The sequence below is a fragment of the Chironomus tepperi genome, unplaced genomic scaffold (genome assembly GCF_022539635.2).
Source record: "Chironomus tepperi strain 1889 unplaced genomic scaffold, CSIRO-AGI_Ctep_v1 contig_334, whole genome shotgun sequence".
NCBI classification, from domain to species: Eukaryota; Metazoa; Arthropoda; class Insecta; order Diptera; family Chironomidae; genus Chironomus; species Chironomus tepperi.
The window spans coordinates 22,371-35,192 of record NW_027226456.1 but is presented as its reverse complement, the minus strand read 5'-3'; the positions used below and the strand labels follow the sequence as shown (position 1 = coordinate 35,192).

The 12,822-nt window shown below is 34.8% G+C and overlaps 1 protein-coding gene across 1 annotated transcript; it reads right to left on the bottom strand.

Annotated features, from left to right (window-relative positions):
- Positions 1–2,334: 2,334 nt before the first annotated feature.
- On the bottom strand, positions 2,335–3,364 carry LOC139093151 (uncharacterized). Its single transcript, XM_070643756.1, has 2 exons — positions 3,043–3,364; positions 2,335–2,498 (listed from the first exon to the last, which is right to left on the bottom strand). Exons 1-2 carry the CDS (start codon positions 3,362–3,364, stop codon positions 2,335–2,337), a joined length of 486 nt encoding a protein of 161 aa, XP_070499857.1.
- Positions 3,365–12,822: the final 9,458 nt, after the last annotated feature.

The following is a 12,822-nucleotide window of genomic DNA, read 5'->3' as shown; positions in this document are numbered from 1 at the left end:
AGAAAAATTTGGAAATGTGGACTTTTTGTGGATGTTTTGGAGATTTTTACATGAATTTTTATAAAGATCGAGCCAGAAACCTTAATATTCTGAATTGGCAAAAAGATAATGTTTTGAAGTTACTTGAGCTGTATTTAAACGTTCCCTACGCGTGGTAATCGGCTTTCGAGCGCCTCCGCCAAGGAAGTTCATAAAGATCCTTTGTATTCCGTTATACAATCATATCCTCGCTCCTTAGGCATTTCCGAACCCCTATTCGACCAATTGAATACTTAGCTCTAAAGACGTCAAATTCTGTAAGTCACCAACCGTAGTAAGGACAAAAACCGTTAAACGGCTAGTTTGAGCTTCTACATCGAATCTGCAGCATCATTAGCATGACATCAAGCACAAGGAGAACAACAGAGACTCAAATAGCCAAAAAGTATCAATTTTTCAAGTAACTATCAAGCCAATGGACCCCATAACCACACATTCCTTCCAAAAATCTCATTTCACATCTCCAAATATCCACAAAATCCACAATTTCATTAGCTTGACTACCACTTTGCTGTCCTTTTTTAGCTACAACATCAAATTTATCCGACGTCTGATTTTTCTCATTCATATTAAATTCATGACTGAATAACCAAAAAAATCTTCATATTCTGTTATTTTATGTTCAGCATAGTCCATAGAAGACAGAAAATTATGAAAATTCCATTCATTAATTATTAATTTAGAGTCAGAATGAGCAAAATGCGGTTTATGGTTGGAATGAATAGGAATTTTTGTTGGGAATTTGAAGGAGGGTAAATGAGATTATTAAAGGTGGGATGCTGGATGTGGATTTTTGATAGTCAATCTCTAATTTGATTAGAAGGAAATTTGATTTGGGAAAATCTTATTCGGAGAGCTCAGGTTGATGAAAATCCGGAATTAGACTAGAATCAAACTGGGTATAACCAAATACTTGGTAACTTACGTTGTTGGGATAATTTGGGATCCATGGATCCTCTCAGTTGGCGTTTAAAACTGAGTCAATCGCTGGTTGCCCTATGCTAATTACCAAAATATTTTAGCCAAATTCAACAAAAAATTCTCATCAAATTGGCAATGTTGGCGTCAATAAGCTATACATTTTCTGATCAATTAGGTACACTGTGTAATCCAAATTGGTTGATTTTATGGATCAGCAATGATCGGTGGTCCAGGATATACTTACGTAATGAATTTTGTCATAACTTGAGTGTCGTGAATAAGCAAATTGAGTTGGAATGGGACCAAACAGCGGAAAAGCACCCTAAATCCGAGTCCGGATAATCTGACAGTAAAAACAATGGATTCCCTAGAATCCATGGAATTTGTGAAAATCATGAAATTGATGGAACAACTTATGGAATTCATTGAATTTATGGATTTTTTTGGCCGGATCAATGGAAATTATGGATTAATTCACGGATTTAGTGGAATTTATGATTTTTTCATCGAATCCATGGAACCATTCTTTATTGTCTACACTACATCCAACCCTCCTAGTGTACCTCCCTGAAAACCCCTCATCCACCACTGCCTGCCTATATTCTTGAATACCCCCTTATCAGGTCTCAAATATTCAAATTCTAAGTACCAAGCATCAATAACAACCTCATTTATCACAGAATCATCAATATATTCACATACTTAATACATCAACCTAACTTTATGCTTCATACATGCAAAACTAAACCTTCATTATTTTTGAGTATGAATCATTCATTTAATAGATTAATATATTAAATTAAACACGAAAAGTAACTTATGCCGAAAAATATATTCATCTTCAAACCTTACTCACATGTCATGCATTAAATAAATTTATGAAGAAGTTGTTCTTATAACTTTACTTCTATTTTTTTGTGTGTGGTTCTTGGGGTAGGGGATATGAATGAAGATAAACAAGAAAAAATATGAAGAATAAAAGAACAAGGAGCAAGTAAAATTTATGAATTAATTTAATTAAGTTTAATTATTCATGATATATTCCGGTCTTGAGGTTGTTGTGTGTTTTAGTTAGTGATGCTGATGCTTGTTGTGGTTTTTGGTGGAAATTTTGGAGAAAATTTGAAAGATTTTGGAACATTTTGGATGTTTAGATAGCACAGATCGGTTGATAGATCGAAATCCGGCACCAGGCAGCCAGGACTCTGATTTGGTGTGCAAGATTCGTGATAAATCGTGTAGTTGAGGCTTACTAAGCTAGCCAAATTATTTTAAAATTGAATTAATTAACAAATTTTCAGAATTCACAAAATTGCTTTTTATTAAGTTTCATATTAAATTTCAAAATTCCAGGTCTGCATTACAAAAGCATCATTAAGGTGAACTACTAATTAGCCTCTCAAGTTGTTCAATCCGTGCTGCCAATCCCTCCAAGTCTCTCCTGATGCTAGCATTTTCAAGTGTCAAACTAGCTGTTTGAGCTTCTAATTCACAAATTCTCTCATATTCGTTACCAATTGGACAGTATTGTGGTGGCTCTGGAATGTTATAAAAGGAAGTAAATTTATTGGTTTCTCGTTTGTCATGGACAGTGATAGGCAGTGATGGGCAGCCTGAGTGCTTGGAAATGCTACTGGAAATGCATGGAATAACATGACATGTACAGGGTCGGTCAAGGCTAAGCACCAATGTGTGCAGCTCAATATAAACGATTCTCAACCACTGGTCTAAGTGGTTTGAACGTTATTGGGAATGGGGTATAAAGTGTATGAGTATCAGGTATGGTGCTTAGGGATCAGTTGCTTAATATGCTTAAGGGGTTCGAAACAGGGAGCTCTTACGCTTCAGACAGTCAAGGAGGAGAAGAAGGGCGACTCAGAAGGTCTTATTAAGTTGAGTAGACACTGATCCTGCACTAAACCTCTCCAAAATTCAAGAATTTTCTAATTAGCCTCTAAAAACCTTATAAAATTGCAGAATCCGACCCAAAAGAGCAGGAACGAAGTTAAGGTGGGAGGATAAAGGGTGGGTGATGGCTCATTAACTCCAAATCAGCTCCCCAATAACCCTAAATCTACTTACCAATATAATTCTCAAAACAAACTCTCAATTCCGTCCTAAACAGCTCTTTCGTCTCACTATCGTCATTCCAAAATCCATCAGCACAAATATTCTGTTCCATATTCAACTGCGTAACATTAACAACGTCCAAAAACTTCTCATCAATTGAATTAATTTGATTCTGTCCGAATCTGACTGTCCTCAAATCAGGATGGAAATAAAATGATGTAGAACTAATGACTTGAAGTTGATTGTTGGTCATGTCGAGTGTCGCAAGGTACTTAAGACTACCAAAGACACCACCTGGAAGTTCATAAATGTCGTTGTTTGCTAATTTAAGCATCCACAAGTTGTAGGTGCTTAAGAATAGACTTGGATCCAGATACACAAGCTGGCAATTTTCCAAATCCAACCAAGTCAGTTCCCCAAGTGACGCGAATATTTTCCCCGGTAGCTTTTGGATTGGATTCCTGTCCAGCATCAGTTCCCGAAGTTTATAAAAATTGACAAAAGAATCTTCAGGAAAATACGTAATTCCATTATTGGACAGGTACAGGGCACGTAAGTACTTTGCATTTTGGAACCAATAGGGTTGAACTTCATTAATTGATTATTTTGCAGGTAGACATCCAACAGATTGTAAAGTGATGAGAATATCTTGTCCGGTAAGTACGTTAGTGAGTTGTTGCCGAGTCCAAGTGCTGTAATGTTTGTGGCATCAGCAAATGTGTCCTCATAAATTTCAGTAATTTGATTGTGTGTCAGGAACAAGCCACGCAGTTCCGATAATCCACTGAGCAGCTTCTTAGGCAGCACAGCAAGTCCATTTTGTGACAAATTAATTTCGACCAATTTTTGTTATTTTCAAACAAATTTTCAGGTACGGACGTTAAATTATTGGCATCAAGTTGGACTGTCCTCAATTCTGCATTCTCAGCAAATGCATTTGGATGGATATCCGCAATTTGATTAAATCTGACAGTCAGCACTTCCAATAATTTACAATTACTCACTGAATCTTCATCAATTCTTGTTAATCCAGTCCAGAACATGTCTATAGTCCTTAAATTCCTAAAAGTATCACAAATTATTGACGGAATATTTCTCGATGTTGAGAATATTGAGGTACGGACAATGACAACGTCATCATTGGTTCTATTCGGCATGTGATTCACTTCTATTTCTGTAATATTATTAAGTCCATTTGGATTTGTTAAAGTCAGCACGCAAGTGTAATCGATAGAATTTTTCAAATTGACATGAAGCTTGTGGACTTTGTGAGGCTGATTGATGGATGAGGGTGATGAGGAACAGCACTAACAGCTTCATCTTGTAACTGTTTAAAAGGCACTGAACACGTTGGAATCAAAATAATAAATGTTATCATAAGGAAATATTTTATCAAATTTATATCAAACTAGACACAACTTTTTTTTTGTTCATTCAAGTTTTGGAGATAAAGATTGACGTAAGAAGTCTGGAATAGATTGTTGTTTTTTTCGGGTTTTACAAGAATTTTTAGATTAGATTTGTGGGGGAGAATTAGGAAATTGTGGTTGAAAATGTTCAGTTGGTCGCATTAGAGTGGATTTGAGCTTCAAGTTTCAAAATTGAGCTTCAAGCTTGAATTACCAGCACAATGCTAAATTAACGCTGGTTTGGTCTGAACCAATTCGACACGATACCAGGGTCATTTCAATCTGGTTTGAACCAAATCTGATACCATGACTGAGTCACTTTAACCTGTTTTACACCAAATCCGGTGTCAATTCAGATTAACGTCCATCTGGTACATGATTTAGAATCGATTAACCGACTTGAGCTATTCAAGGAGACCTAAAGACTCCCGAAAAGCATTTGGTATGAGAAAACCTAAAAATAGTGTCCTAAAGCTGGCGTATGCTTCTTAATGTCGAGAACTGGACCGAGAAAGTTCCGTCCTGAATCCCAAAAATCTTCATGGACCGGAATTTTTGGGCAAGCAAAGGCCGACATGACTCTGTCTTTGAGTTAGATTCGGTAAAATCCGACACCACGTTAAAGTCACGCTAGACTATGAACAATAGTTTTTTGGACTTTTTCAAGCCGTTTGTCTCGTTATCTTGCGGAAATGCCAGCAATAGCGTTCATGGAGATAGGTCTAGGGCATCAATCCCTTTACTACGTCCCTGACTATCAATAGAATAAGTATAAAATATGAATCATTTTACAATCTACACATTGAACATCGATAACACGGATATTGAGTGTATTGAAGTCTAAAATTGTACTATAATTATAAAATACATTCTAGATGTACACATTCAAAAGGTTTCTGTCTAAAATTCGATATTTCGCGTCTATATAAAGACGTCATTTATTAAAAATCCATGTTATCTTTCACAGTTGATCATAGACAGTCTGTAAAAGCGGAATATAGTCATAAAAACTGCACAAAAATAACTAAAAAATTTATTAAAAATTATGAAGCTTTTACTTTTAATTTTCACAATTTTCATCAGTCAAGTCACTCCTCAACAGCCTTCCATATCATGCAGATACTTCATCAACGCATCCTACAAATACACCTGCGATTTGACATTAATAAACTCAATTGGAATCAACAACTTCACCCAAATCACCGGACAGCACATGCCAGGAAGAACTGACCAAGATGTTCTGACAATTCAAAGCAATCTAGCATCGATAACTCCAATCATCCTGTCAATTATCTGCCATACATTCACAAACTTGACACAAATTACGATGAACTCAAATCACATCCGCAGAATCACAAATGGACACTTAAGTTCCTGCAATAATTTAGAGATTCTTGACCTTCATTCCAACTATATTGCTGATATTGAGGAAGCATCCTTTAGTGACATCCCAAATCTCCAGGAAGTCAACCTACAAAGCAACCGGCTGACTGTCCTGCGTGACAATTTGTTCCAATTTAATAAAAATCTCAAAATTTTGAACCTTAATGTCAATTTTTTGGTCAATTTGCCGGAATCAATCCTGTCTGGACTGTCAAGCCTTGAAATTCTGTCGATCAACTCAATCAGCTTAGTCGAATTTTTGACGGCAACTTTGCAGGACTGAGGAATCTTCAGGTGCTTGACATGGACAGAAATTTGCTGTCTTACATCCCGGACAATGCATTTGTGGACTTGATGAGCCTTAAGCAGTTCCTGATTGATGAAAATTCCCTAAAATCCATCAATCCAAACTGGTTTAAAGGCCTTGAAATCACTCGAGCGACTTTATATGATGCAAAATCAAATTTATGACATTCCAGTCGATGCCTTTGCCAACGTCACAACTTTAAAGCGACTGTACTTAATGGAAATCCAATTTCTAAGCTTTATCCTGAAGTCTTTCATCCACTAGTCAACCTACAAGTCCTGTCGTTGGACCATTGTGAACTTTATGGACTTAATCAACTTCAATTTGCAACACTTTCACAATTAATTGCTTTAAATCTTGGCGGAAATTACATTTATGAACTTCCAACTGGAATTTTTTTGCAAATTTAACAAATTTGGAATTTTTGTCAATGTCTCAAAATCCAATAACGGTGATTAGCTCCTCTGCATTTGCGTACATCCAGAATTGACGGCAATTATTCTGAATTTCTGCACAATAAAAGCTGTGGATGAGAAAATACTTGACTACACAGACATCACGACACTGGCAATGAATGGAAATGTTTGTGCTGATGGATCATTTATTGATTGGAGTGAGACGAAAGAGGTGCTGAGGAGGAGTTGAGGGTGTGCTTTGATAATTATAAGGGTATGTATAGGGGGTAGATTTAGGGGACCGTTGAACGCCTTTTTTTGAGATGATTCTTCAATTTTGTATGGTTTTGTAATAAAATAGAAAATATCCATAAATTTTGGCAAATTCATGTTAGGACGTAGAGCAGGTGCCTGAATGTTCCCTTTACTAATTTCTTAAACTCAGAACTCAGCCAACGACCGCAAACCTGAATTTCCTACAGTTTAGATGCGTTAGTCTGCAGATTTCGGCTGTAAATTATAATTCGTCCAACACTGCATGCCTGACGTCCTTGATCTGCATGTCTGAGTCCTTATCTGCAGCCCTGTAGTTCTTACCCAAACCCTACATAAACCACATTAAAATCTCTATTTTTAGAACCATCAACATGTCCAGATGGATACATATGGATTTGTGAATTAGAAGTCGTAAGTCAGTTTGAGGTATTCAACAAATCATAGTTAATATATGTTACATAATTTCTATTACAAACTATATATTTTTGGAAAGGCCTTATTTTGGGCTATATGAATCCGCCATTTTTGGAACTTTTGAATCGGTTATATCGGTTTTCTATCGGTTCAAAGTAAGGTGGAAACAATTGCTTATAAATTTTGAATGGATTTATGAAAATTAAAATTCTTTTGATTTTAAAAGCCTATAAAAATCAACAGAGTTTTTGAGGTTTTCAATTTTTTTTAACGATTGTTACATCATTTTTGACGACCCCAAACTTCAAGATTCAAGTGCTTATAACTCGAGAACTATAACAGATAATAAAATAATTCTTTTACTAATTGATTTCATTTTTTATGTAATTTAATTAATTAGGAACAAATTTGGGGTTAGTTCATAAATAATGTCACAAAAAACATAATTTGTGATTTTTCAAAATTTCTTTCACTTTTTTCACTTATTATTTGCAATTTTATGCGGAATCTTTTAAAATATACTTAAAGTACACAAAATTACCTTTAAAATGATGTATAACATGTTTGGGGTTTGTACAAAAATTAGGTCAAAATATAATTTTTATTTTTTTGACAAAATTTATGAATGGTTCTTAAAGTTACAATAACGGAATCAAATAGTTCTTTTGAAGATCTTTTCAGCAATATATAGCTTGTATAGATTTACTTGCGTTAGTTTTGAGAAAAATTAAAAAATGTTTTAAAATTGTTTTACAACAACAACAACCATGAATCGGTAATCTTAATTTTTCTCAGAAATAATGAAAGTAAACCTACACAAACTATATATTGCTGAAAAGGTCGTCAAAAGAGCTATTTGATTCCGTTATTGCAACTTTAAGAACCATCCATAAATTTTGTCAAAAAAAATAAAAATTGTATTTTGACCTAATTTTGTACAAACCCCAAACACGTTATACATCATTTTAAAGGTAATTTTATTTACTTTAATAATATATTAAAAGATTCTGCATAAAGTTGCAAATAATAAGTGAAAAAAGTGAAAGAAATTTTGAAAAATCACAAATTATGTTTTTTGTGACATTATTTATGAACTTACCCCAAATTTGTTCCCTATTAATTAAACCACATAAAAAATGTAATCATTTGGTTTAAAAATTTTTTCATTATCTGTTATAGTTCTCGAGTTATAAGCACTTGAATCTTGAAACTTGGGGTCGTCAAAAATGATGTAACAATCGTTGAAAAAATTGAAAACCTCAAAAACCTCTGTTGATTTTTATAGGCTTTTAAAATCAAAGAATTTTTAATTTTCATAAATCCATTCAAAATTTATAAGCAATTGTTTCCCACCTTACTTTGAACCGATAGAAAACCGATATAACCGATTCAAAAGTTTCAAAAATGGCGGATTCATATAGCCCAAAATAAGAGGCCTTTCCAAAATATATAGTTTTTAATAGAAATTATGTAATATATATTAACTATGATTTGTTGAATACCTCAAACTGACTTACGACAAAAGTGCTAAGAATTATCCATATATGAGAGGATTTGTGAATTAGAATCGCAAGTGGGAAACTTGAAGAGAGGAAATGAAATGTTACGGAAAGAACTTGCTGAATTGGAACTTAGAGTAGAAGCATTGGAAAGAATCGTCCTTGGAATTAGGCGTTAACTGAAAAAATGACTTGATTAATATGAAAATGGGAATTTATTCTGTATTTATCCGAGATATTAGCATAATAAAGTCGAAGAGGTTGCTACTAGATGACTGTATGTCTCATTACAAAATTGACAATTGTGTAACTTGTTGTTAAATGGTCGTGATTATCGAGGGTTAGACACTAATAAGTTCAAGGATCAAGGCTGAAGACTAGAGTCGTGATATGGACCAAATTGGTATTGTAAATAAGATTTTTGGACTCTCGAAGGGTAAGTCCCAAGTGTGTAGCCAATGGAGGGCCATTAGGGGCACTCTCTCTATCAAAAAATTGGAATATCTTTTATTTTCTAACGGTTTTTTAGTTTTTAAATTTTTTGTTTGGTTTTTTTGCCAAGAAAAATGTTTTAGCTAGCCCCTGTTAAGTCCGTTGCCCCAAAGTCCCTTCTTGACTGCACCCTGAATCTGACCTTGACTGCTTATGCTACTAGATGTACAGTCGATTAACAGCTATTTTTTGAATATTTAAATTTCAACAATTTCCATAAAAAATTCAAGCCCAATTTCAAACCAAACCTCGACCTCTGCCTTGAATTATCATTTTTAATTAAATTGATTTATTTTATTATTAGATAAATTGATAAAAGGATTTCCTTATCGCCGAAATTTCACTGCTGCCTAACAATATTGTGCAAAAATAATGCATTCAGTTTATAAATTGACATGTCGCTGAAAATAGCTGAAAAAGTGATGAAAATTTTAACAATTTTCACAATTTTTGTGCATCAAGTCACAGCACAGCAGGCAACTATATCATGTCGTTACTTTATCGACTCATCTAATCATTACAGCTGTGACTTAACGTTAATAAATCCAAATGGATTGAATAATTTTACTAGAATTGAAGGAAATCATGTTCCTGGATTGTCACACATTGATGTCCTTAATGTCCATACTAATCATGTCAGCATAAGTCTGATCATTCCATCAATAATATGTGAATCATTCGCGAATTTACAGTCACTGTCCATGCTTGATATTGACATTCAAAGAGTCAAAGATTATCATTTAAGGAGCTGTAGACATTTGCAGTTTTTGGACCTGAGGTTCAATGACATTGTGGAAATGGACGAGAATTCGTTCCTGAACAATCCAAATCTGCAGGAATTGAACCTTCGAACCAATCGACTGATGAATTTTCATGAAAATTTGTTCCAGCCAACAAAAAATTTGACAATTTTAAATATCGGAAGTAACTTTTTGGTGCTGTTGCCTGCAAAGCTGTTTACAGGACTGTCCAAACTTGAGGAGCTTTACATCGACTTGAATCAAATTTTTCAAATTTCTGAGTCAACTTTCGCTGGACTTTCAAGCCTTAAAACACTGGATTTGACGAGGAACTTCCTGACAACTTTGCCGGACCTTGTTTTTGCGGACCTGACAAACTTGACAAGGCTGTACATCCAGGACAATCGATTGACACACTTGAATCAAAAATGGCTACAAAATTTGACATCACTTAATGAACTGTGGATGAATAGTAACCAAATAACGAACATTAAGGAAGACACATTCAGCTACTCATCAAGCCTGTCATGGCTGATTATGAGTCAAAATAAGTTATACAAATTGCCGCCAAAATTGTTCCATCCGCTGATTAACCTTGAAGTATTAAGTATAGAATTTTGTGACCTTTATGCTTTACATCAGGAACAATTTTCAACCTCAACGGAACTAATTGGTCTGGATCTGCTTGGAAACTACATTTCTGAATTTCCAGTTGGAATCTTCAGCAATTTGACAAAACTTGACTTTTTGTCGATGGTCTTTAATCCAATTAAAGTCATCAGTTCCAGTGCATTTGGTATTCATCCTGAATTGTCAGCTGTTGTCTTTAACTTTTGTCCAATAACAGCAATTGATGAGAAATTTATTGATAATACAAACATTACAACGATGGCAATGACTGGAAGTGTTTGTGCTAATGGAAATTTTGTAGATTGGAGTGAGTCGAAGGAGGTGCTGAGGAAGGAGTTGAGGGTGTGCTTTGATAATTATGAGGGTAAGTTGAGAAGTATTTTGGCAGTTCAAAGGAGAGTTGGCAAGATTTCATTGTGGAAGCAGCTTCATTGAAGTCCAGACCAGAGTTGGCAGGACTTTTAGAGTTCGGACTGCAGTGGACGCGATCTTTTGAACTTTTGTAGCCCGGACACCCAAAATAATGCCTACTCAGGTTTTAGGCATACCTTAATTCATCGAAAATCAGCTCTGCAGCTGATATTGCTTCATCTTGATAGTCTTTACTAAAAGAAGGGGTTCTTGACATTCATGACCTAATTTTTGGAGCACCTGAATCCCAAAGTGTCCGGACCTCAAATGAGGCTCTTATAAATTGACATCTTGTCAGCTCTACCTAACCCTGTAGGTCAATTCAATAGAAAAATCAATTTTATTCAATTTTTTTCTCAATTTTAGGTCCGAACATTTGTCCAGATGGAAACACATATGAAAGAATTTGTGAATTAGAAGCACAAGTGGGGAACTTGAGGAATGAAAATGCAATTCTGAATAAAGAACTAACTGGATTGATTTCCAGAGTTGAAGCATTAGAAAAAGCTGTCCTTGGAATTTGAAGATATGTTTTGTATGTGACAGTATAATAGTATATCCAATATGATTTATATGAAATAATTCAATAAAATATTCATTAATTTAATCGAATTTGTAAAAGATGACGAAGAAAATATAGAAACTTTGTCCTTAGCACGAATAGTTCATGATCCATAAATTATTTGGCTTCGTTCATGCTTGAATATCCTTATTAAATTTACTGTACGAAAAGTTTTTCTTTTTCTTGGTTCAATGTCTTTCATTTAATTTCGTTAGTAGTTTTTTATGTAGTTTGAATAAATTATCTGACTGCACATTGGGACTGACAATATTTCATAGGTATTTTGTGTCATGGAGCTTAGTAAATGCCAACTCAGTCGGCACTATGGTTGAATAACTGGTGTACCATGATTAGCATAAAGGTAGAAATGATCAGCGAAAGTCCACCAAATCAAGGCTTTCGTAGGTGATCCCTTCCATAAGTTGCCATCTTCCACCGATCGCCAGCAGCCTGTAGAAGAGGTTCGATTCGTATTGTCGACTAGTAAACGGCAAACCCCGACTTTTGCCAATTCTGTGCTGTTCACCGCTCAAACCACGGTAAAATCCCAATTTCCTTGATAAAACCATCGAATTTTAAATATCACTGTATCCATATGTCCTCAATAACTACAACACAATCCCAAATTTTCCATCAGCAATAGATGTACTATGTCAGAAAATCACTAGCGCCATCTACATCTGAAACATGCAACTAAAAATACTATAATTCAGGACGCGAATACTTTTTTATTGCTGTTCATGTGTCTTGGATAAATGTGTGTCAATAGTAACTTATATTGCGTCATCCTAGACATATCTAAGTAGGACAATGAATAAAAATTGGAGAGTTTATTACTCAAAGGAACAAATTAAATCTTAGCTTATTCTAGACATTAAATGACATTGTCATGTCCAGGATTCATGTCAAAAATTTGGAAAATTGTCTATGGATAAGTGAGGACACATTAGGGAATATTCGGAAATTACGTAAAATTGTGAATTATGCATTTTTAGAGCTTTGCAAAGTCATAAATCAAAATTTGGACTCTAAAGCAAAATTGTAAAGCTTTCCTCTTTCTCCTTAGTTGTTACATCATTTATGAACGGTCCCATACTTCTAGTTGCTGTTTTTACACTTTATACACTAAAATCTATGCTTCGAGCTTCTCTTGGTGAGCTGCACGATCAATTGGGTCAAGCTACAATCAAGTGGGTCGAGCTACGTTCAAGTAAGTCGAGCTACGTTCAATTAGTCGAGCTACTTTCAAGTAAGTCAAGCTTCATTCAAGTAAG